This window comes from Talaromyces rugulosus, chromosome II (genome assembly GCF_013368755.1).
Source record: "Talaromyces rugulosus chromosome II, complete sequence".
Lineage (NCBI taxonomy): Eukaryota > Fungi > Ascomycota > Eurotiomycetes > Eurotiales > Trichocomaceae > Talaromyces > Talaromyces rugulosus.
In genome coordinates, this window is record NC_049562.1 from 959,268 (window position 1) to 981,509 (window position 22,242).

Sequence of the window (22,242 nt, forward strand, 5' to 3'; positions counted from 1 at the left end):
CAGATCATCAACCGTCTGTAATATAACGTTACTGAAATCTTATTGTCTCTCGCTCACAATAATCCACGAACATCTTCGCTCCGCCACTTCCACCTTCTTCTTTACTCTTGAGGCCGTCGGTGACATATCCAGGCACCTCCGCAATCCTTCCCCAAGCCAACACATATCCACCATTGTTCTCTGCCTTGAGTTTTGGAGAGAATCCGGCAAAAAGTTCGGAGTAGGCGCCATAGACAGGGCCCTTGAAGAGTAATTTCTATAGGGACTGTTAGCGACGAAAGCTTTCTCGCTGGGTGAAGGCGGGGTTAAGAGATACCATTCCCACTCGAGCGGAAACAGCCATGTTCCGTTGCAGTTCAGTTCGCATCAGCCCTGGATGGACAGACTAGGCATAATCAATCGGCGCAATTCTATACAAGGGAAGTCGTTATCGCTTAGACTCACCACACTTAGAATACATTTGTTCGCGAGGCGATTTGCAAATTCGGCTGCCAACCATGTCCCGCCAACCTTAGTCTGCATGTAATTGTCCCCAGGCTTACTTTGCATATAATTATCTCCCGGTAAAATCTTGGGGTTGCCATCGCCATCGAACGACATTGCACTTGTAGGCGTGAACAACTGCATGAGTGCCACAACAAAAACAACCCTGACGCTGAACGGAGAACTTAATGCAGCTGTTCGGATGAGAATCGGCTCAAGGAGTTTCGTGAGGAGATACGGTCCCAGGCAATTCGTGACCATTTCAAGATCATGACCCTGTAGTATATTCTCGTCAACTGCCATAGCCACAGAGTATTCTGTAGACGGATTCTAACAGACCTGCTTTCCCTTACTTCCTACAGGAGTATTCATGACCCCTGCATTGTTGACCAGGAGGTCCAGCCGGATTTCCTGTCGCAGAAATTCCTCGACGGCCGCCTTCACCGTGTTCAGGTCTGCTAGGTCGACTACCATGGGTTTCAGGATTCCTTTGGCTTTTCTTCCACTTGTCTGGGCCTTGATCTTCTCGATGGCACCTTCGCATCTTGGGACTGAACGGGCAGTAACGTATACACTCCCACCTGCCACATAAAGCATCTTGGAGAGTTCAAACCCTACTCCAGATGCTGCGCCTGTTATTATGAAGACTTTACCTGTAAGAACTGGTAGATCTTTTTCCGTGAAAGATGGAACAGGGGGAAATATGGCTGATAACAAGGAGACCATAATTGATGGAACATAGGCGCTAAAGCTGATATTGCATAAAATGAGTTCTTGTTTATTCTGAGTGTAGGAATAGATGGGTGTCAACTGGGTTTGGTCTAAACACGCGAGTCAAGAATGCCTCTAAGAACCCGACTCTATATACAATTTCATGAAATGGAAATCATGCTTTCATATTTATATTCCGTCTCGTCCTAGCGGACATACTGCTTTCTCACTAATTCCGCTCCATGCCAACGGACATAAGTCACATACGGAAAAATAACGGATTATGGTTTTCCCTAAGCCGTCTCCACGTGACTTCCACGCAAAATTCCGTGGGTCCAAAAATCTGGCTAACATTTTGTCATTTTTTTTAAAAAAAAACATGTATATTATTATTATATATACATCTCGCAATGTTACAGGCTGGATGCAGGAAGTCAAAAGAGCAAGGGCATGGTTTGATTTCTAACTAAGATAATAACTGACTAAGGAAACTATCTGATAAAAAGAGGAAAGCAGGCCTATTGATATCTACTTCTTTATAGAATTCCTATAAAAATCACTGTTAATTTACTATGGCTTAAAAGATTAAATAAAGAAAGCATATGTCGGAAGAATTGATAACGCTTAGCTAATAGATATAGCAGCGGATGCTAGTTATAAACAAAGATTATTTACGAGTCTGTCTATAGAACGCAGAATGGTATGGAGTTGCAAAGATGAGGCTCTTGCACAGAGAGTATTCGACGTTGACACCACATGTGCAGAGTCTCTGAGAGGGATTTTGTGTAGGGAACTACAATTGATCCAGTCGTCCCGTGTACACGAGTATTTATACCTCCTTGTCGACTGATCGGTCTTGGTTTTGTGCCTGGCTTGGAGGGAATGAAGATGGTTTGTCAAAACTACAGTGCGAAGCGAGCACTTGAGATGGTAAGAGAACTGATCTATGGAAAAATAAGTTGGGTAATACATCTTATTAGAAAAAACTCTTACATCAGCTTATCACATAAGTTAAGTGTAAAATCGAAATAAACTCCTAAGAGAAAAAAAGAATAGACCACGAAGTATTATCCAGTATATCAAAACAAAACTACTATGCTAACAATAACTACATATGTAACATTTGAACACCTCGCAAAACTCAAAAACATATATTTCAAATCCCGAAAGAAAGTGAGTGATTGACACAATTCTTCCGGTCAATACTGTAAATAATACAAATCATCAAGTCATAAAGTACACCCCTCAGGCACCGGTCTCAGTCTCCACGCCGGGCTCCCGGCCAGTCAAGTCACCCATACCAAACTTCTTCTTCAGCTTCTTCAGCGCAAAAGAAGCCTCGTCTTTGGCAAAGGAGGCATTACGGGCGGGTTTCCACTGCATTAAACCGCGCTGTTTGCGATGCTCGCTACGCTTGTTGGATCTGTTTCCAGCTCTAGATGATTGGCCAGCACTAGAGCTCGTTGTGAGGCCGGTGCTGTTGGTTTTGGTATCATCGTCATCGTCGTCGGAACTATCATCGTCGTTGTCTTCAGCGTCGTCGTTGTCGTCATCATTTTCAGCTACATGGTTGCTTTCATCGATAGCTCCATTGATAGCTTCATTGGTCGTGGGTTTTCCATTGACGAAATCGATTGGGTCTTCGCCGAATGTGCCGCTCCAGTCGACACCATCTTTTGCAACCCATCGCTTGCGTTCTGATGGATTGGCCTCCCGGATCACGTCGCGGCCCTGGACCAGCGATTTCTCGTGCATCTCACGGACGGCCTTTGGGATTTCAACTGAGACATACCTAGATCGCACACCTTCAGCCTGACAAGCCTCCCACGTCTCAAACGTCTCTCGACTGTCGTTGTCTGTAACAAAATGCTCATGGGACTCATCCATCCCGGGCGAGAACCGTCCGGTGAACTGAATGCGTCCGACTTCGGTCAGATCGTCCAGTGTATCCAGGCCCAGCGTGTGTGCGTTTTCCTCGGTGATGTAGTTCTGGACCAGTCGGTCACCGCGCTTCGTCGTCCAGATTGGGATATCAACCGAGGTATTTTCGTTATCGACGAGATGCTGAAGCCAAAGCGTTGCATAAGCGGCAGTACTGCGTTTTCCTGGGAGTCGAATTTCAAAGACAACCGGAGAGCGATAGCGGTGTTTGACTGGCAGTCGAGGTTTCCTTGACTCGTCGGACAAATCGAAATACTGGCTGTCGCCGTCCTGCTTGCACAACTTTTTTGAGATCTTGCCTGTGCTGCCACCGGTACGAAGCCAGAGCTTGGCTGTCTGCGAGAAACCTTTCAGGGTGATACGATCAGAAAGGAACTCAAAAGTGCCAACGTCCCATCCGAGCATGCTGGGAGGAAGCCTGGTTTCTACGCTTCGGAACAACAAGGAAATGCGGATTCGGCCAAATCCAATGCCTCCATCCAGCGGATACCATCGTGTCACTTGGGAGCTGGTCTTCATCAAGTCGGAAAGCTTCAAAGACACAACACCCAGGATCGGATCATGTTCGCGGTGTCGCTGGTCACGCACAGTGACTGTAACGATGGAAGAGCGCCAGTCGCGGACAAATCTTTCGGTGCCTGCGTTGAAAATCGGTCTGCTACTCACGGCTTTGGGGCGAGTTCGATAAACCTGTGGCAGGTTAGAACTGGTTTTATTTTAAGACAGAAAAGAAATAAGACTTACCAATTGATCATTGAGGAGAAGCGTGCAATAACTGGTGGGAAGTTCCTTGCCCTGCTCTTCAGTATTCTCTCCGTACGACTTGGCTGGCTCGAATTCTTTGCCCTTGCGACTACCTTGCGTGCCTTTGATGTTTTCTAACTGCAGACTGACTATCTGGTGGATCACGATGCTGCAGATACCGCTCGGCCAGAGTGGATCTGGCGGAGTATGGGTGACGGCATCCTCCTCGTCGGTGTTAATGATACCTTTTTCGTCTTGCAGCGCAGGGTCGTGGCGGAGATTTTCAGGAAGTTCTCGGTTTTTTCCGTCTGTTCGAAGCTCGGGTCTCATGCGTGGCTTGCCAAAGTATCCGACTTCCCAACGCAGCTCTCCGGGCATACTACTGTCGTCGTCCATCCCTTTTAGTTTGGATACCTGTTGATACATTTTGCCCGGGTGCTGAATCAATTCCTGGATAGAGAGTTCTACCTTACCCACGATATCATCGGCAGAGTTGCGATCTGAATCCCATAATTCAACACTAAGCTGTTCATCAGCTTTGATCAGCTCTGGAGTCACCAGCAAGGCGGCTGTCTCTTCCCATATAGGATTCAAGTCATCTGTAATGACACGGGTACAGTACATGGGTTTGCCGTATTTCGAGAACGAGAGGTTAATATAAGGATCGCTGCCTCCACCATTGCTTCCTCTGCGGTCCTGCTTGCTGAGACCGACAGCACGGTGAATACGGATCCAGAACACTCCGAGTGCCAAAGTGTCTTTTTGAATGTCATCACCCTTGAGCATCATGCTCAAATCTAGAGACATCGACTTGGGAGCCACGTAGAGACTAGCAGCTGCTCCGATAGCGTAGTTGACAAAGTTGGAAATCAGCGGCAAATTCAAGATGTTGACGCCTTTCTTGACAAGTGGGACACAGCCAGCACGCACATGAGGAAGACCCATGAAAGTGAAAGTCACTGATTTAGCAAATGGGGGCTGTGGTGTCATCTGGAAGCGGAGCCGAACGGTCCCAATCAACTCAATCAACTCGGTGAAGATGGGGAAGGGAACTCCAAAAAGGCCCTTCATCCCTAGATAAAACACCAACTGCATGTGCATATTGCGGGCCTTTTCAGAAGCGCTCTCTCCTGTCGGCTGTGCATGGTAGGCGAACGAGACTTCGAGGTTGTAGTAATCTCCGCCTTCCTCGTCGGCAGCAGCTTCCTGGGGATCTTTGTTTTTCTTGTCTTCTTTCCGGATGTTCTCCTTCATGTCCTGAACATGATCGTCTGGAAGAGACCGGATGCTGAGAATTCTGATAGGGTTGTTGCCCTGGTCGATTTCGGAAACGCGAACGTTCTCAATGACGCCCGGCACAGAAGCTTGCATGATATCCTCGATTGTGTCAGCAACACCAGCGAACATTTCAGGATTCAAGAGGCCCCAAGTGACACCCAAGAGGGCATTCATCCATTCCACGGACTCGGGAAGGAGATTAGCAGTTGCCTAGGAAAATGGTCAGTAAATTAATTGTATGTTCGTTTGGAATATCAACATACCGTTTCACCTCGAAGCTTTTCACTATGCCATTCATACTCGCGGCCACTTCGAACAACCTCTTTCATCCATAGATAGACGCCTGACGCAAGGCAGAAAGACAGGGGAACAAGACCCCAAAGGGAGCCGCCAAAGGCCCGTCCCAGGACAATGACCGCAAGGGCTATTCCAGCCGCAAGGCCATTTGCTCGCTTTTCCAGCTCCTTAAACATCGGCTGATAGCTAACTGACGGGGTTGGGTGGAAAAGAATGTTTGTTTTTTCTCCATGGATGGGCACATCGGAAGTAGTGCCCTGTGCGATGGGCTCTGGAGGAGCAGTGATGTCCTGGTTGTTTTTGTACTCTGCAAATTCTTGCGATGGGTCTGTCTTGACGGTCTGGAGCAGATGTTATTAGGCGTGATGTCAATGCCACATATTTATGCCGTACTTACCGTTGGCTTATCGAGGTTTGCATTTGGAACGGTGAGCTGTAGCAAGCGTATGAGCATCATGTATCTTCTTCCTTTACCAGACATAGACGGCTTACTGATGGGCTTTCGATGTCTTCCATGTATTCCTTGCCAACATCTGCGATACTGACCTCTCGTCCTGTCACCGGGTCTGTGACCTGACGGGCCTTCTTGTTGGCAAGCTCGGCCACTTCACGGTCGACAGCCTGCTTGCTCTTGTTGGCATCCTGCTGTCTGCGCTTGATTTCATCGTCAATTTGCTGGTCACGGTCTCTTTTATCTTGATCGAGGTTCTCGACGAATTTCTGGATAGTAGGGATTGGATTCGCAGCGCTCCAATGGCCGCCCGATCCACCTTGAGGAGCCATTGTCGACGAGCAGGAAACAGCACTGGCAGCTAGATTCCTCTGGATATGTATTTGGAAGAAATGAACCCATTCCGTGGTGTACGAAGAGCTGTTATTAATAAAGGGCAGTCGCTGATATCATCGAGCGACCACTACGTCATCGGCCAAGCAGTCGACCCACCGCGCGAACACTCGCAGCTGGCCAATTCGACTTCCCTCCACCAGCTGGCTTCGTGTTCTTTTTTTTTTCTGGGTCTGGTCTGTATCCTACGACTGCTTCGGCCGACCCATTGTTTGATCCTGGGGAAGCTCGTTTAGCGTCATCTCGCGGGCGATCGTCCAGATAACCGGCTTTTTGCATGGAAAGGTTGCTTGGCGTGTGGTGCATCATGGTGTCTTTATTCCTGTGGGATATCCACATGCCATTGGAGTATTGACGAGCAGTGGTGTTGGGCGAGTGTGAAAATAGGGGAATTTCAACATCTAGAGAGTTCATTCAATACTACATGTACATGTAGATATCCTAGATTTTGACGGAAGATGCCGAGATGTGTATCCAAATATAGAAATACTGATCGGCCACCTCAATTGACGATTTTCAACACAACCTGTCCCATGTCTAAAATTCTATTTGCTACTATCAATATCAAAGATAGCTACGCTATTAATAATAGCTAATCAACCGCACACTATACCCAAAGACTGTGTATAACGAAGAATCTCGATTGCGCGGCTGTGATTGGCCGACCCGTGACGGGGCCGACTACGTCAGTCCACATCGCCAGCGAACAAGTCAACAAGTTCACTTCAACGCCGACAACAATATTCGGCCTTGCAGTGCCCCATCTCGCACTGTCTTTAAAATCGGCTTATCTATTCGCCAAATGTCTTCGCCTGAAGAATCTCCCGCACAGCGGGCCGCGCGCCAGCGGCGTGAGCGTCGCGAGGCAAAGATCAAGGCTGGTGGAAGCGCTCGACTCGACAAGATCACCAGTCTCAGCGGACGGACACCAGCGAGCAGTATGAGTTTATACATAATTTTTTTATGTGATGCCATTTTTGTGGATGGATTGCTAATTAAATAATCGCCTATAGCTCATGATAATATCTCTCCTTCGCCATCACCGCAGCCTCCGTCTCGCACAGATTCACCAGCGATACCGCCTAGTCTATCCCCCGAAGCATTTTCTCGACCCTCGCCGCCCGTGGATGGTCCCTCTGGTGATGACATGCGTGCACAGCAAGAGTATCTAAAGGCCCTACTACGATCGAACCCGGCCGAGCAACAAAACCAGCAGCAGATTGACCAGGACCCCATGTTAAAGCTACTGAGCTCCATGATGGGCGGCATTCCCGGCGCAGAAAACACGGCTCCTGGTTCCGGGCTCACACCTCCGCCTCCAGGGAACAATCTCAAACCAGATGATTTGGCCGGCGCTCTGGGAATTCCACCCTTTCTATCCAAGTTTCTACTGGGGGGCGGATCTGCACCCATGAGTCCGGCACAGAAGAAACAGGAGCGCGTGTGGAAGCTCCTTCATACTGTGTTTTCCCTGCTTATCGGCGTGTATTTGGTCATTCTGGTCGGATCGTCGATCGCGACGTACGGAGGTAGCCCGCCGCCTCCTGCAGCAGCGCAGAACCCGTTTGTGGTTTTCATGACTGGGGAGCTATTGTTGAATGGGTTGGGAATACTATTGGGGACGTCTCAGCAGGGAACTCTGGCCTTGGGAAAGCAACTTTTTTCCAGTCTAGTCCGGGACGGCAGCATCGCTGTTTTTATCCTTGGCGTAGGATCGTGGTGGAATGGAGGATGGCAAGTTCTGGGAAGCTACTAACAAGTTTTTGTTTCAAATTTCTGGAAAAAAAAATCATTTTTTCTCATGTGATTACTAGTTCTTGCCAAGATCCATGATGACAATAAGAATTTATGCCCAACATTGAAACTACTGTAACCACTATCTAGATGTAACCCGTGCTTATGGTGTGATAAGGTCATAGATGACACGGTGATATTGAATACTGTAAGAGATAATACTCGGACCGAACCGCAGATACATACAATTAGAAAAATATTCCGCAAATAATAATTGTTAATAGGACTCGTTGCAATTGGCCAGACTTGCATGTCCAGTCGCAAGCGGAATGATTCGGAGTAATAATTAATTATTGCAGTGTCCGTCCGAGTCCGGCGCATCGTTTCACCCTCGGGTTTAGAGAACGCAAGTAATTATTATTTTATTATTTTGCATTCTTATTACTACTACCAGTAGTAGTGTCTCGTTTAGGGCCGCACTAAAGCACAGGGGCATGCATATTATATTACGCAATTTGCGTTGAATTCTTACTTGTAGGTTGACCGGTATCAACTGGTATCGAGCCTCATGCAGGATTGTTCCAGAAGCAGTTGTGTATTATTCGACGATACTACACCTTAAAAACAATCAGCTGTGAGAGAGCAGTTCATGTTCTCCTGCTGGCTGGTGCACGCAGAATTCCACATCCAACATTATTCTTATTATGAATTATCATTATTATCATCATTATTATTATAATGATCATCAACTGTAATCCTGTAAAGCTTTCCGGCGCAGCGGATTAGCCAGTAACGAGCGATACCAGCTGCGTTCGTGTTTCCCCACCTTGGCGTCGGTACCGATGCATCATACCGTCATACAGCTGCTTACCCCGCCATTACGGGACAGGCCGAGCACTGGACACGCCTACATTTGATATCCAGGGGGATTAAATAGATAGTAATCAAAATACTATATATGTAGATAAAACACAACACATCTTTTCCCACATGACCTAGTCGTGGGTAGCCCCAAAAATACAACGCTGCTGGTCGCGAACATATACTCCGGTACTGCAAGTCATGTAAAGAATGTAAGGAATGTAATAATACCACAATGGGCCCACAAAATGCACTGCGGGACCAATCAGCGCGCTGACAGCCGGGTCCGGAGCAACGGAAGCTGAGGCCTCTGTCCCCCGCATGGCCGGCCGAGCTGCTTTTCTGGCATCAAGTGCTGCGATTCCCCTGCAAGCAACAAGAAGATCCCTGTTCGCAAGGTGCTTGCGATCAGATACGTATAGCCAGCTTTACCCGCGTTCCTCCCCCCGCCCGCTCAGGCACGCGCCTTCCTCCTCCTCCTCCCCCTCCTCCCTCCATTTTAACCTTTTTTCTCTCTCTCTCTTAATGCTGCCTTCTTTCATCTCATCTTCCAGCTGATCCTCATTCTTTCACCTCCTCACTCTGTATCCTTCCTTCCTCTGGTTGTACACTACCCTACCAATCTAGCTAGTACTATCCGTCGATCGAGATCGGATTGCATATCGCACGTGCCTCTTGTTGGCTCTAGTATTTAGTCTGCGGTGAGTACTTTCCGAACAGGGAAAGTTAAAGCCTCTCTCTGGCTTTATTTCTATGCTTCATTTGCTTATACTTCATTGTCTAGCTTATATTATATTATATATATATATATATATATACACACCTGCTCACTAGAGCTTGACAATCATGTCTGAAGGCGATGTCAAGCCACCGACACCCGTTGTAAGTCTTTTGACTCTCAGCTAGCCACCAAAACCCAGAGTCACTGATGCATACAAATCCCAGGTCGCCGAGGCTCATGACGTGGACACTTTCCATGTGCCTGAGGCCTTCTACAAGAAGCACCCAACTCGCCCACACTTGAAAAACTTCGACCACTACAAACAGCTCTATGATGAGTCGATCCGGGATCCCAACACCTTCTGGGCTCGCATGGCCCGTGAGCTCCTCTCCTTTGACCAGGACTTTCACACCACACATTCCGGCTCCTTCGCCAACGGTGACAATGCCTGGTTCCTGGGCGGAAAACTAAACGCCTCGTTCAACTGTGTCGATCGCCACGCGTTCAAGAACCCCGACAAGGTCGCCATCATCTACGAGGCCGACGAGCCGAGCGAGGGCCGCAGCATTACCTACGGAGAGCTGCTCCGGGAAGTCTCCCAGGTTGCTTGGGTTCTCAAGTCGCAAGGCGTGCGCAAGGGCGACACTGTTGCCATTTATCTGCCCATGATTCCCGAAGCTCTCGTCGCCTTCTTGGCCTGCTCGCGCATCGGAGCCGTCCACTCGGTTGTTTTCGCCGGCTTCTCATCCGACTCCCTGCGTGACCGTGTTCTGGATGCTGACACCAAGTTTGTTATCACCAGTGACGAGGGTCGTCGCGGTGGAAAGATTATTGGCACCAAGAAGATCGTTGACGAGGCCCTGAAGCAATGCCCGGACGTAAGAGGCGTCCTTGTCTTCAAGCGCACTGGCGCCGATGTTCCATGGACCAAGGGCCGTGACTTGTGGTGGCACGATGAGGTTGAGAAGTACCCCAACTACCTGGCTCCCGAGCCCGTCGACTCGGAGGATCCCCTCTTCCTTCTCTACACATCCGGTTCTACTGGAAAGCCCAAGGGTGTTATGCACACGACGGCCGGCTACCTCTTGGGAGCTGCCGCGACTGGTAAATATGTCTTTGACATTCATGACGATGATCGGTACTTCTGCGGTGGTGACGTTGGCTGGATTACTGGCCACACCTACGTCGTATATGCGCCGTTGCTTCTTGGTGTTGCTACTGTCGTTTTTGAGAGTACCCCAGCCTACCCCAACTTCTCTCGGTACTGGGATGTCATTGAGAAGCACAAGGTCACTCAATTCTACGTGGCTCCTACTGCCCTGCGCCTGCTCAAACGTGCTGGCGACGAACACATTCATCACAAAATGGAGCACCTGCGTGTGCTCGGGTCGGTGGGTGAGCCCATCGCGGCCGAAGTCTGGAAGTGGTACTTTGAGAAAGTTGGAAAGGAAGAAGCCCACATTTGCGATGTGAGATCTCTTTCCCAAAATAATATAGCTATCTTGACACTAGTTGCTGACCTTTGTTTAGACCTACTGGCAAACAGAGACTGGATCAAATATCATCACCCCTCTTGGTGGAATCACCCCCACCAAGCCCGGCAGTGCATCCCTTCCGTTCTTCGGTATCGAGCCAGCTATCATTGACCCTGTCTCGGGCGATGAAATTAACGGCAATGATGTCGAAGGTGTTCTTGCTATCAAGCAGCCCTGGCCTAGTATGGCTCGCACTGTGTGGGGAGCTCACAAGCGGTACATGGATACCTACCTGAACGTGTACAAAGGATACTATGTAAGAGCTTCCTAATTCTCCGCCGATTTTCCTGAGGCTAACACACAATTACCATAGTTCACTGGTGATGGTGCCGGCCGTGACCATGACGGATACTACTGGATTCGTGGACGTGTTGACGACGTTGTCAACGTTTCTGGCCACCGTCTTTCCACTGCCGAGATTGAAGCTGCTCTCCTCGAGCACCGTAAGTCTACCATTCTGTAATGTAAACCACGCAAAGTGACTGATATAGGTTATTTCTACAGCCATGGTTGCCGAAGCCGCCGTCGTCGGTATCGCCGACGAACTCACTGGCCAAGCTGTTAACGCCTTCGTCTCACTCAAGAGCGGCAACGAGTCGACTGACCAGGTCCGGAAAGACCTCGTCATGCAGGTGCGAAAGTCCATCGGACCATTTGCCGCCCCCAAGGCCGTCTTTGCCGTTGAAGATCTTCCCAAGACCCGTAGTGGAAAGATCATGCGCCGGATTCTGCGCAAGATCCTGAGTGGCGAGGAGGACAGCCTCGGCGACATTTCAACTGTACGTTTGGAGTCTTTTCCTGATTATGATTTATTTACTCTGTCGATGTTCAAAGCTAACTGTGTCTATCTATAGCTCTCGGACCCCGGCGTTGTGGCTAAGATTATCGATACCGTCAAGGCCTCTCGCAAGTGATTATTATTTTTGGCTTGATGGGGTAGTTGCAAATTTTTATCAAGGAACAAACCCAGCTTTTTGTGTCTATTGAATGCTAAGCACACTTTCTCGACACGTCTATTGTTAATTTATATATCACTATCAGCATGAAAAGCCAAAGTTTTGAGGGGAAATTGTGCAGCTGTGTACCTGAATGATTGATGTTTTTTTCTGTGGATGAGTATATGTTGATATTTATGTTTGGATATGTAATGAAATTGTGTTATGGTCTATTGTGTTCCTCTGAACAATAAAAACGAGCTAAGTCTAAATAGGCATGGTGTGGGTACTAGCTAGCCGCTGAGTCATCCCATCACATGACCGGGCGGTCGCAGTAATACGGTGCGCTGGCAGCCTGGCAGTCACCGGGGCAGAATGCTCCCGGCTCGGGCTGCCTTGCACCTGTGGACCCTTCTTAAACAACCACACCTCTCTTTCCTCCCAGCTTCGCGTTCTCCCGCTCTCTCTTTGTCGCCGTCCCTCCCCCCATTGTAGGCTTGAGTCGCATTTCTCGAGCTCAGGCGAGTCTTCAAGTTGACTGTCGCTGTCGCTTGGGGCATTACTTCTTAGTTTCCCCCCCCCTTGGCGCGCTAAGCTCGAGTCTCTTGCCCGGCAAAAAAAAAAGAGAAGAAAAGCGCGTCGCGGACCTGTCTTCAGTGGCAAACCTCCCGACCCTTTTATCTTCAACACCTCGCTCGAGCGAACGAGATTTCTTATCTTATTCCTTAGCCAGTTCTTGACTGTCGATCGTTCGCGTTCATTCGCCTCTCCCACCGGTCTCGTGGCAACTCTCTACGTTTAGACAGACTGTGCCGAATGCGCTGATACAAAAACTTTTTCTTCAACCATGTCGTTTGGAGGCGGCTTCAGTGGCTTCGGCCAGAACAACCAGCAACAGCAAAGCTCTGGCTTTGGCTCCTCATCCTTTGGGGGAACAAATACTGGAGGTAGGTTTCATACGTCGTGACAATGTTACTCTTTCTTCTCAATCCCCCCCCTCCCCCCCTCTTATGATATTGGTTATTGTTTTTTCCCCCTTCTTTGGCGGTTTTTATCTGCTGGAATCCCGATGGCTCGCCGCTTCCGCGCACGTTCAAAGGATTTTCATTCTCTCGATCGAGCTGAGCGAAACGGACGGATAGCACCGGCAATGTCGGAGCGACCATTTGCGAAAGACAGTTTCTCGTCTCACTCAGATGTCTGACTACGATCCCTATCAATAGGATTTGGAAGCAACGCAGCCAACACAAACCCCTTTGGTGGCAATACCGGGGGCAGTGTGTTCGGGAACACATCGGGAGGCTTTGGCTCTGGCGGAGGTATGTGCCTTGGCTCGCTTTTGTACAGCTTGATGAGCTCTGCTTGGGCAGTATTCCATGGTCTCGCACTGGCTTGCATGCTGCCATTTTGCGCTCGAACGAACGTGGTTGAATATACCAGTCGCATTCGATTTTTTTCGGCGCGCTTGTTTTTGGCTCTTCCAAGCACTATGGCTAAGCGTCGCCTTTGGACTCATCATAATTGCTTTGCTTGCTTTCACTTTCGCTACTTTTATCGGAAACTTTTTTTTAACAGACTTGGCTAACTCTTCATTTCTTAGGCTTTGGTGCCAGCAACACCACCACCCAACCCAACTCCCTTTTCGGTGGCAATAAACCTTCCGGTTTCGGTGCTACGACCTCAAGTGGCGGTGGTATCTTCGGTAACAACACGGCCACTTCAGGTGGATTTGGAGGAGGAGCAGCAGGAGGTGGAGGAGGCTTCGGTTCTACTGGAACGACGGGTGGCTTCGGCAGTACTGCCGCCACAGGTACCAATGCTTTCGGCGCAAACAAGCCCGGTGGCTTTGGTACCACTACGAACACCACTGGCACAGGAGGTTTCGGTAGCGGTGGAGGTTTCGGTTCGACTGGCGCCGGTGCTACCACTGGCACTGGTTTTGGAAGCAGTACTGGAACGGCTTTCAGCGGTCAAATTCCACCTCCAGATGGAACCGCCAATACTCCCTTCAACCCCGTAACCGAGAAAGACCCGTCTAGCAACACGAACAATGTATACCAGAGCATTTCCTACATGCAGCCGTACAGTCGTTATTCCTTTGAAGAACTTCGCGTTGCAGATTACCAAGGTGGACGCCGCTATGCAAATGCCAGCGGACAGCCAGGTGCCTTTGGCTCGTCTGCCTTTGGCTCTGGATTTGGTGCGCAGCAGAATACAGGATTTGGATCTGGTGCTGCTGCTGCTCCGGCTGCTGGTGGATTTGGTGCTGCGACAAGTGCGCCTGCTTTCGGTGGTGCCGCTCCAACCCAAACTGCCACAGGTTTTGGCTCTGGTACCACAGGGACTGGCTCACTATTTGGGGCAGCTAAACCGGCTACATCTCTATTCGGAAGCGCTGCCAACAACGCCGCCTCCACCCAGTCCAGTCTTTTTGGCGGAAATACGGCTACCGCGGGTGGCTTTGGGCAGACTGCCAATACTGGGACTGGATTCGGGGCCACTGGTGGCTCGGTTTTCGGCAACAATCAACAAGCGCAACAACAACCGCAGCAGACCAAGAGTTTGTTTGGTGGTGGCAGTGCCACCACCGGCTTTGGTACTGGTGGTGGATTCGGAGCAAACACAACTACAACTCCCAGTAACCCATTTGGAGGCAACACCACTTCAGCCTTTGGTAATCAACAACAACCGGCTGGAACAGGTACTTCGGCATTCGGAGGCTTTGGCGCACAACCTCAGAATCAGTCCCAGGCTAAGCCGGGTGGGCTGTTTGGTGGCGGTACCCAGCAGCAACAGGGCGGTACTGGTCTATTCGGCAATGCAACCACAGGTACTTCACTGTTTGGCCAGAGCAACCAGCAGCAACAGCAACAACCACAGCAAGCCGGTGGGTCGCTTTTCGGCGCGCAACCCCAACAAACCGGAACCGGGGTATTTGGCGGAAATCAACAACAGGAACAAAAGCCTAGCTTGTTTGGGGGCTTGGGTTCTGGCACGAATACCAACACTGGGACTGGCTTTGGACTTGGCGGTGCTCAGAATGCTCAAACTGGTACACCAAGCCTGTTCGGTAACACCCAGGCCCAGTCGCAGCAACAGAAGCCTGGCTCCCTGTTTGGAACTGGTGGCGGGTCTCTTTTCGGTCAAAGCAATACAAATCAGAACACGGGTTCCGCATTCGGAAGCCAGCCACAGCAACAGCAAGCGGGTAGCTTTGGGGCCAGCAGCTTGTTCTCGCAGCAGAATCAACAACAGCAGCCAGCACAGCAACAACCAGCCCCCGGTAGTTTCCAAGCGTCTCTACTCGATGGTAATCCTTATGGAAACCAATCTATCTTTTCTGGTCTCCCAGTTCCAAATGCTCCGAGCCCTGGCCCACTGGCAACTCCCCTGTCGGCAAGTATGAAGCAGAAGCAGCGTACCCCTCTTCCAGTCTACAAAATTACGCCGAATGCTGCCAACCGCCTCATAACACCACCTCGACGCCAAGGTTACGGCTTCTCGTATTCCACCTATGGCTCTCCTTCGAGCGCTTCCAGCGTTTCCAGCCTTACGGGAAGCCTTCTCGGGAATAGCGTTCGTGGCGGCAATATCAACGGTAGCCTGGGGCGTAGTTTCGGCAAGAGCTTCTCCACCAGCAACCTCCGCAACTCTTTTGATCCAGACAGTGAAAGTGTCCTGACTCCTGGTGCTATCACTGGTGGCCAGGCTTCTCGTTATTCCAGCGGAAGCTTGAAGCGCCTGACAATTGACCGCAGCTTAAAGAGCGAGCTTTTCACACCCACTGCTCTCAGCGCCACTCCCATCACAAATGGAGAATACGTGCCTCAATCTACCGAAAAACTCAAGAAACGTGTTAGCTTTGACGCCCCGACAGATGGGGCTCTTGTGCGTACCGAAACCGAAACCCCGGAAACAACAGCAGAAGAACTTGGGTTTATAAGATCTGCTCGCAAACCCGAAGCAACCAATGGTACGAATGGGTCTGCAGCACAGCGAAAGCCTGAAATGGAAGTTCGTGGCAAGGAACTCGCGGTTGTTCCCGAGCATACTGGTCTGGCCACCACCAATGGTACCCCATCGCCGGTCACGACCGACCCTCAGCCGGGCCAATACTGGATGAAACCGTCCCGCCTTGAACTGAGCAAGATGAGCCGCGAGCAACTGAAACACGTTGAAAATTTCACTGTTGGCCGCCAGAAATGTGGTCAAGTTACGTTTGGCGAACCAGTTGATCTCACAAACATCGACCTTGACAGTATTCTTGGTGACATTGTCAAAATCACTGTGCGATCTATCACGGTTTATGCTGATGATGCTTCGAAGCCGCCTCTGGGCAAAGGACTGAACGTGCCGTCGACCTTGCGACTTGAGAATTCGTGGCCGCGCGGACGTGACAAGAAGGTGTCTTCCTCCATTAACAGTGGCCCGTTTTACGACAAACACGTGCAGCGCCTGCAGAGGATTAAAGACACGGAATTTGTGGGATTTGAAAGAGACACCGGGGTCTGGATCTTTCGTGTTCCTCACTTTACCACATATGAGCTTGACTATGAGGACGACGAAGGTGAGAGCTTAAACCAAAGCACACTTAGTGCTGGTCCTGACACTCCGACTCCGAAGGCTCGATCCCCGGCGACCGAAAATACCTTTAACTCGGAAATCAACTCTACCTTTTCTCTCGACGAATCATTTGTCGGGTCTATGGCTGGCGTTGATGACGATACTTTTGATTTCAAGAAACGGAAAATGGTACCAGGAGCGTTTGGCGACCAAATGATGCAAGCCGAGGACGAGGGAGTGAACTCGGCAGGAGAAGATGGCGATGGGTCTTTTTTAGAGGATGGCTCCACGGGTTCAGTTATTGAACGCGATGCTGAAGACGATATGACTGAAAGCATTGGCTCAGAAACTGGATCTATTGAGGATGAAGATATGGAGATGGCAGGCTCCTTTCCGATTCCCCACCAGACCGTGGAGCACGACGACACTGCCCGTACTGGCTTTTCAGCTCTCGACGTTACTTCGGACTCGATGCGGCTAGGAACTCCAACCAAGCCTCGCCTTGACCTTAGTGGAGACTGGGCCCAGCAACTGCAACGAACCATCAGCCCTCGAAAACAAGACCGCGAAACTTTGCGAGTGAAGCAGGGCGACGCCTTTGTGGATAAAAGCCGACTGACCGAGATCAAACAACAAGCGCAACCAGCCTCGGCCAGCCCATCCAAAACTTTCACCTCGAGCATTGATGTGATGCAATCGCTTTTTTCACAACCAAGCAAATCCCCAGGAAAAAAACAAAAAGGAAAATTAAAAGCTTTTGAGGTTTGTTCCCCTTCGAGCCATGTTTTTTCAGCACCATGTAATTAGGAATTTGAGCCTCACGCTCAAATTCGCCCCCTTAGCTAGCTGCACAAATTGAAACTTAGATATTGAGAATGAAGCTAAAATCCATCTTTCCTTTCACAGTTGCCACACTCGAAGACGCCCAAAACATTTGCAAGCAGCTCTAACGAGCTATCTGCTAGCGATGACGCTTTCCACCAAACCTACAAACCTCGATGGGGGCCAAGGGATTCTCTAGTCGAGATTAATGACAACAATGGCGATTTGCAACAACCCTCAAGTGAATTCTGGTTGCCAACCGCCTCTTTTAATGGCGTCAACATTCGTCCATTCAAGGGAGTACCTGAGGTTTGTTTCTCCCATCTGTTTTTGTGGTAACCTTTTTTTGCTAAATATTGGTAATAGTCCGTAAATATTCTGGAGTCTCAGCGACGCCAATCTTCTATTCGGGAAGTCGATGGCATCCCATATGCCCGTAATGAGAAAACCGACTTCCAATCATTTACTCAGTCGTCGACCGGGGCCTCTCTCCAGGCTGGCTATGAGCGATTCATTTGGCAGCTGACCAACATTCTCTTCAATGATGAAATTGAAGACGACATCTCTGCTGGAGTTCCGCCACAGCTTCGTAAAAAATTCCTCCACCGGATCAAGAAAGATCGCCTCAGCCGCCTGTGGGAGAGCTTGGTTCGCGAGAAATACGGGCAGGACTTGGAGGCTATTGTTGCTCCCGAAGAACGTGCGGTTGCTTTCCTTACTTTCCACCGCGTTGAGGACGCATGCAAAGCTCTTGTAGAAAGTGGAAATTTGCATTTGGCAACCATGCTTGCACAGATCGGAAGGGATAAGACCAGCCGCCTTGATATGCAGAGACAAGTTGAGTCTTGGCGTCAGCACAATGTGTTTTCTGAGATTAGCGAGCCCATTCGTACCTTGTATGAATTGCTGGCAGGTAACACTCTTCGTTCTGTGGGCCGTCCTTCAGGGGCACCAGAAGACCGAGCTTCCACTTTCACTTTTTCAGAACGCTTCGAGCTCAACTGGGTGCAAGCCTTTGGCCTCCGACTATGGTACGGCATCACGGAAGACCAGCCTATTGAAGCCGCTGTTTCTCTGTTCCTACATGATATTACCGCTGGTGATGAGCGTGCCTATCCAGTTCCATTGCACATGGAAGCTGAATACGCAGAGAAGCGTCAGAGCAACCTTACTGGGCTCCAGGAGTCCCCCCTCTGGGTGTTGCTAAAAGTATATGCTGCTGCTGCTGCACCAGGTGGCACCAGTGTGTCTGACTTGAGTGTCAACTTGCCTGAAGCGATATTGCCTGAGGCAGTGTCTGGTAGCTGTTTATCTAGTCGCTTATCTTTCCAGCTGCACCAGGCAATTACCACCACAGTTGGATATAATGAGCACATCGTTATCAATAAAGCCCGTGCCGACCAACTGACTTGGAACTATGCGTGGGAACTAATTGCTTCTGGTTCTATGGAGCCCGCCCTCTTCGTTTTACTTCATCTTTCTCGTGCAACAGACCGGGAGCATGCTGTTAAAGAAACATTGGGCCAATTTGCGGCTACTTTACCCAGACCTACTACAGAGGATGGCAAAGTCGATGCTGGATGGACATATCTTGTTAACGAGCTCAGAATACCCGAGTTGTGGGTGTGGGTGGCAAAGGCACTCTTTGCACGGTACAGTGGCGACTACGCAAATGAAGTGGGCTATCTTATCCGGGCTCGAAACTGGAACGAAGCACACGCTACTTTCTGTCGACTAGTCGGCCCACGAACCGTTATTGAGCATGACTGGAATATCCTCCGGCAACTGCTCACGGGCTTTGGAGACTCGCCAGATCAAAAAGTGCGCGGTTGGGGTAGTGGTGGAGCAGTGTATGAAGACTTCTTGCGCCTGGTGACTGCCCATGGCCGCCGCGACCAATCTGTCCTGAAACGTCTGATCGGATCTCTGGTCATCATGGGCGAGAAAATCAAGCAGACACCCGGTGCAGAAGTGTTGGAGGAGCGGGTTGCATTTATGGAGATGAGCAAGGTTGTAGCTGGCTGGTGTGCGCGAGATGAAGATGTAAGTTGTCGAACTAAAAAAGCTCTCAATTATTGCCACTTTTTACTAACTGGGATATTTACAGGGTGTCGAGCTCTCCGCTATTCTCAAACTTCCTCTTACTGGGGACGCCAGACTGATGCATACCGCTGAAATCAGTCGTCGATACTACAGCATGGTCATGGCCAGTGCTCATTGATGTGGAGAGAAAAAGAAGGTTTTGCATTGGTTTGGTTGATTTATGAATTCATTCCCATTGCAAGCGATGTGATGGTTGGTGAACCTTTGTTGTTGTTGTTGTTTTCCACCTTTTTTTTCTTTCTTTTTTTTAATATTCATTTTTCCTGTACTTTAACCGAGACAGTTCCTCCTCCTGTGTAATAAAAAAATACCATCGATTGACTTAATTAACGACTAGTTTTTGCATGCTTTAACTCCTTTACCTATAATAAATAATAAAGTAGAATTTAAGGGCCGCTCGCTAGATTCCCGGTTCCGGTGCCGTTCAAGGCGGAACCGGCGTTTACGTTAGACTATTAGGGTGCATCATCACAAAGACCCAACATCCTACGTTTAAATTTTCAGACTTGACAGGGTCAATTTTTCTTGAAGTTTTTTATTCTAAAGTGTGCTTTCTAAAAGCAGATGCACCCTAGAATAACACAGACGTTGTTGGGAGCCCCTTGACACTACTAGTATCTCGGCCGTCCAAATCGGGTAACTTGATGTGAGTATAAATTTTTCTACTTGTTACTTACTGTCAAAGAGAAAGAAAAAGCCACATACTAATTGTTCAGCTTCAAACATGGCTTCCAAAACAGACGAAAGCTCTTATATACCTACGCCTCATCAAGACGAGAGCTCTCCTACGCAAAAACCGGAATCCATCCACTCCGACGCAGAGAAAAGAAGCCAGTCTATTGATGACAACATCAATGAAAAAATAATAGAGGATCCTACTACAGACATTGAAGCCCAAAATCTAGCTAAATCAACCACCAACAAAAGCGAAAAACCGTTCACTGCTTTTGCCAATTATCAGATATGGTTCATCGTGGCCATGGCCAGCGCCGCGTCATTTTTCTCGCCGTTGTCGGGGCAAATATATTTCCCGGTGCTTCCAATTCTCACCAAAAACTATGGTCTCACGCCGGCACTGCTCAATGTCACGGTGACGACGTACATGATCTTCCAGGGTCTTATGCCGAGTTTTATGGGTACATTTTCCGACGCCAGCGGAAGACGGCCGGCGTATATACTCGCCTTTATCATCTATACTGCAGCCAACATCGGACTGGCGTTGCAGAATAGCTATGCAGCTCTCCTTGTGCTCCGCTGTCTGCAGAGCGCGGGCAGCAGTGGGACGATCTCGTTTGGGTTTGCTGTTGTCGCCGATGTGGTGACCACGGCAGAGCGAGGCAAGTACATGGGCCCAATGGCTTCGGGCATAATGCTTGGTCCTGCGTTGGGCCCTGTTATTGGAGGTCTCCTAGCGCAGTTTCTGGGTTGGCGTGCCGTCTTCTGGTTTCTCGTGGTCGTTAGTGGTTCGTTTCTTGTTATATATGCGGTCTTCCAGCCGGAGACACATCGACAGATCGTCGGTGATGGCAGTGTCACTCCATCAGAGGGCTGGCGGTTGTCCTTGGTGCAATACATCGCGACGAAACGGAAAGTGGCACGCATGAGTGCTGAGGAAAAGAAGGAATATGAGAAGACTCGGCTAGGACTGAAAGAGCAGCAAACGGCGAGGAAGCTGGGGTTTCCCAATCCGCTCAAGTCGTTTGCTATCTTGCTGCAGAAAGATGCTCTAGCGTTGGTTGTGTATTCCGGGTTGATGATGTTTGGCAACCTTGTGCTCATGACTGCAACCCCGACGTTGTTTCCTGGGATCTATGGACTGAATGAGCTGGAGGTTGGACTGTGCTTTTTGTGAGTACCTTTATTATTTATACTCAAACACACACACACACACACACAGAAAAAAGAATGCTAACGAGTCCAAAGACCTCTCGGAGTAGCAGCCGCCGTCGGTTCGATCATCAACGGAAAACTGCTTGACTGGAACTACCGACGCCTAGCAGCAAAGCACGGAATGGCCATTGAACGAAAACGTGATCAGGACCTGACCGAATTTCCCATTGAGAAAGCCCGGCTCCAGATGGCGATCGGATTTGCGTCGGGGATTGCCCTGCTTTACATACCGTACGGCTGGGCTCTGCAATACCACGCTCACCTGGCGGCGCCAATGGTGATTCAGTTTTTGATCGGGTGCTGTACTGTCTGTACGTCCAACAGTCTGAGTACGCTGCTAGCTGATCTCTTCCCGGGTCAAGTGGCCACTGCGTCGGCGGCGCAGAATCTGGTGAGATGCTGGCTCGGGGCGGTTGGTGCGGCTGTGGTCGACTCGATGCTGTCGGGGATGGGCACGGGCTGGTGCTTTACGTTTACCGCGTTCATGTTGCTTGCTGGTGTTGGGCTTTTGTGGGTTGAGATGAAATGGGGCATGGGCTGGAGGCAGAAGAGATGGGCGCAGGACAAGGCCAAGAAGGAAGCGGCGAGCAGCTAGGAAGCAAACATTGAAGTGACGCCGGAGGTATTTGTAGATAGAATAGAAAGGTCAGCTACACTACGTATATCCGCCTCTAATAACAAAGGAAATAAATTGCTATGACGAGACCTAAAATGTACATATTCAAAAGACAAAACCTGTATCGCGTCTACATCCCTATTGCGAATCTTTTATACCGTGTA

At 49.5% G+C, this 22,242-nt stretch overlaps 6 protein-coding genes across 6 annotated transcripts; 4 read left to right on the plus strand and 2 right to left on the minus strand.

Annotated features, from left to right (window-relative positions):
• Positions 1-28: 28 nt before the first annotated feature.
• TRUGW13939_02795 (uncharacterized protein) lies at positions 29-1,209 on the minus strand (the record flags this gene model as incomplete). The annotated part of the gene is made up of 4 exons (XM_035485983.1): positions 29-256; positions 317-385; positions 445-759; positions 823-1,209. The coding sequence occupies 4 exons, from the start codon at positions 1,207-1,209 to the stop codon at positions 29-31; spliced, it is 999 nt and encodes a 332-aa protein (XP_035341876.1).
• Positions 1,210-2,439: 1,230 nt separating this feature from the next.
• On the minus strand, positions 2,440-6,237 carry TRUGW13939_02796 (uncharacterized protein; the record flags this gene model as incomplete). Its single annotated transcript, XM_035485984.1, has 5 exons — positions 2,440-3,825; positions 3,880-5,367; positions 5,421-5,795; positions 5,852-5,887; positions 5,947-6,237. The coding sequence occupies 5 exons, from the start codon at positions 6,235-6,237 to the stop codon at positions 2,440-2,442; spliced, it is 3,576 nt and encodes a 1,191-aa protein (XP_035341877.1).
• An 863-nt stretch (positions 6,238-7,100) lies between these two features.
• TRUGW13939_02797 (uncharacterized protein) lies at positions 7,101-8,054 on the plus strand (the record flags this gene model as incomplete). Its single annotated transcript, XM_035485985.1, has 2 exons — positions 7,101-7,236; positions 7,312-8,054. The coding sequence occupies 2 exons, from the start codon at positions 7,101-7,103 to the stop codon at positions 8,052-8,054; spliced, it is 879 nt and encodes a 292-aa protein (XP_035341878.1).
• Positions 8,055-9,739: 1,685 nt separating this feature from the next.
• Positions 9,740-12,063, plus strand: TRUGW13939_02798 (uncharacterized protein; the record flags this gene model as incomplete). Its single annotated transcript, XM_035485986.1, has 6 exons — positions 9,740-9,775; positions 9,839-11,083; positions 11,145-11,405; positions 11,463-11,592; positions 11,654-11,928; positions 12,004-12,063. 6 exons carry the CDS (start codon positions 9,740-9,742, stop codon positions 12,061-12,063), a joined length of 2,007 nt encoding a protein of 668 aa, XP_035341879.1.
• An 868-nt stretch (positions 12,064-12,931) lies between these two features.
• Positions 12,932-19,690, plus strand: TRUGW13939_02799 (uncharacterized protein; the record flags this gene model as incomplete). The annotated part of the gene is made up of 6 exons (XM_035485987.1): positions 12,932-13,031; positions 13,308-13,403; positions 13,685-17,409; positions 17,554-17,778; positions 17,836-19,512; positions 19,577-19,690. The coding sequence occupies 6 exons, from the start codon at positions 12,932-12,934 to the stop codon at positions 19,688-19,690; spliced, it is 5,937 nt and encodes a 1,978-aa protein (XP_035341880.1).
• A 606-nt stretch (positions 19,691-20,296) lies between these two features.
• On the plus strand, positions 20,297-22,057 carry TRUGW13939_02800 (uncharacterized protein; the record flags this gene model as incomplete). Its single annotated transcript, XM_035485988.1, has 2 exons — positions 20,297-21,420; positions 21,496-22,057. The coding sequence occupies 2 exons, from the start codon at positions 20,297-20,299 to the stop codon at positions 22,055-22,057; spliced, it is 1,686 nt and encodes a 561-aa protein (XP_035341881.1).
• Positions 22,058-22,242: the final 185 nt, after the last annotated feature.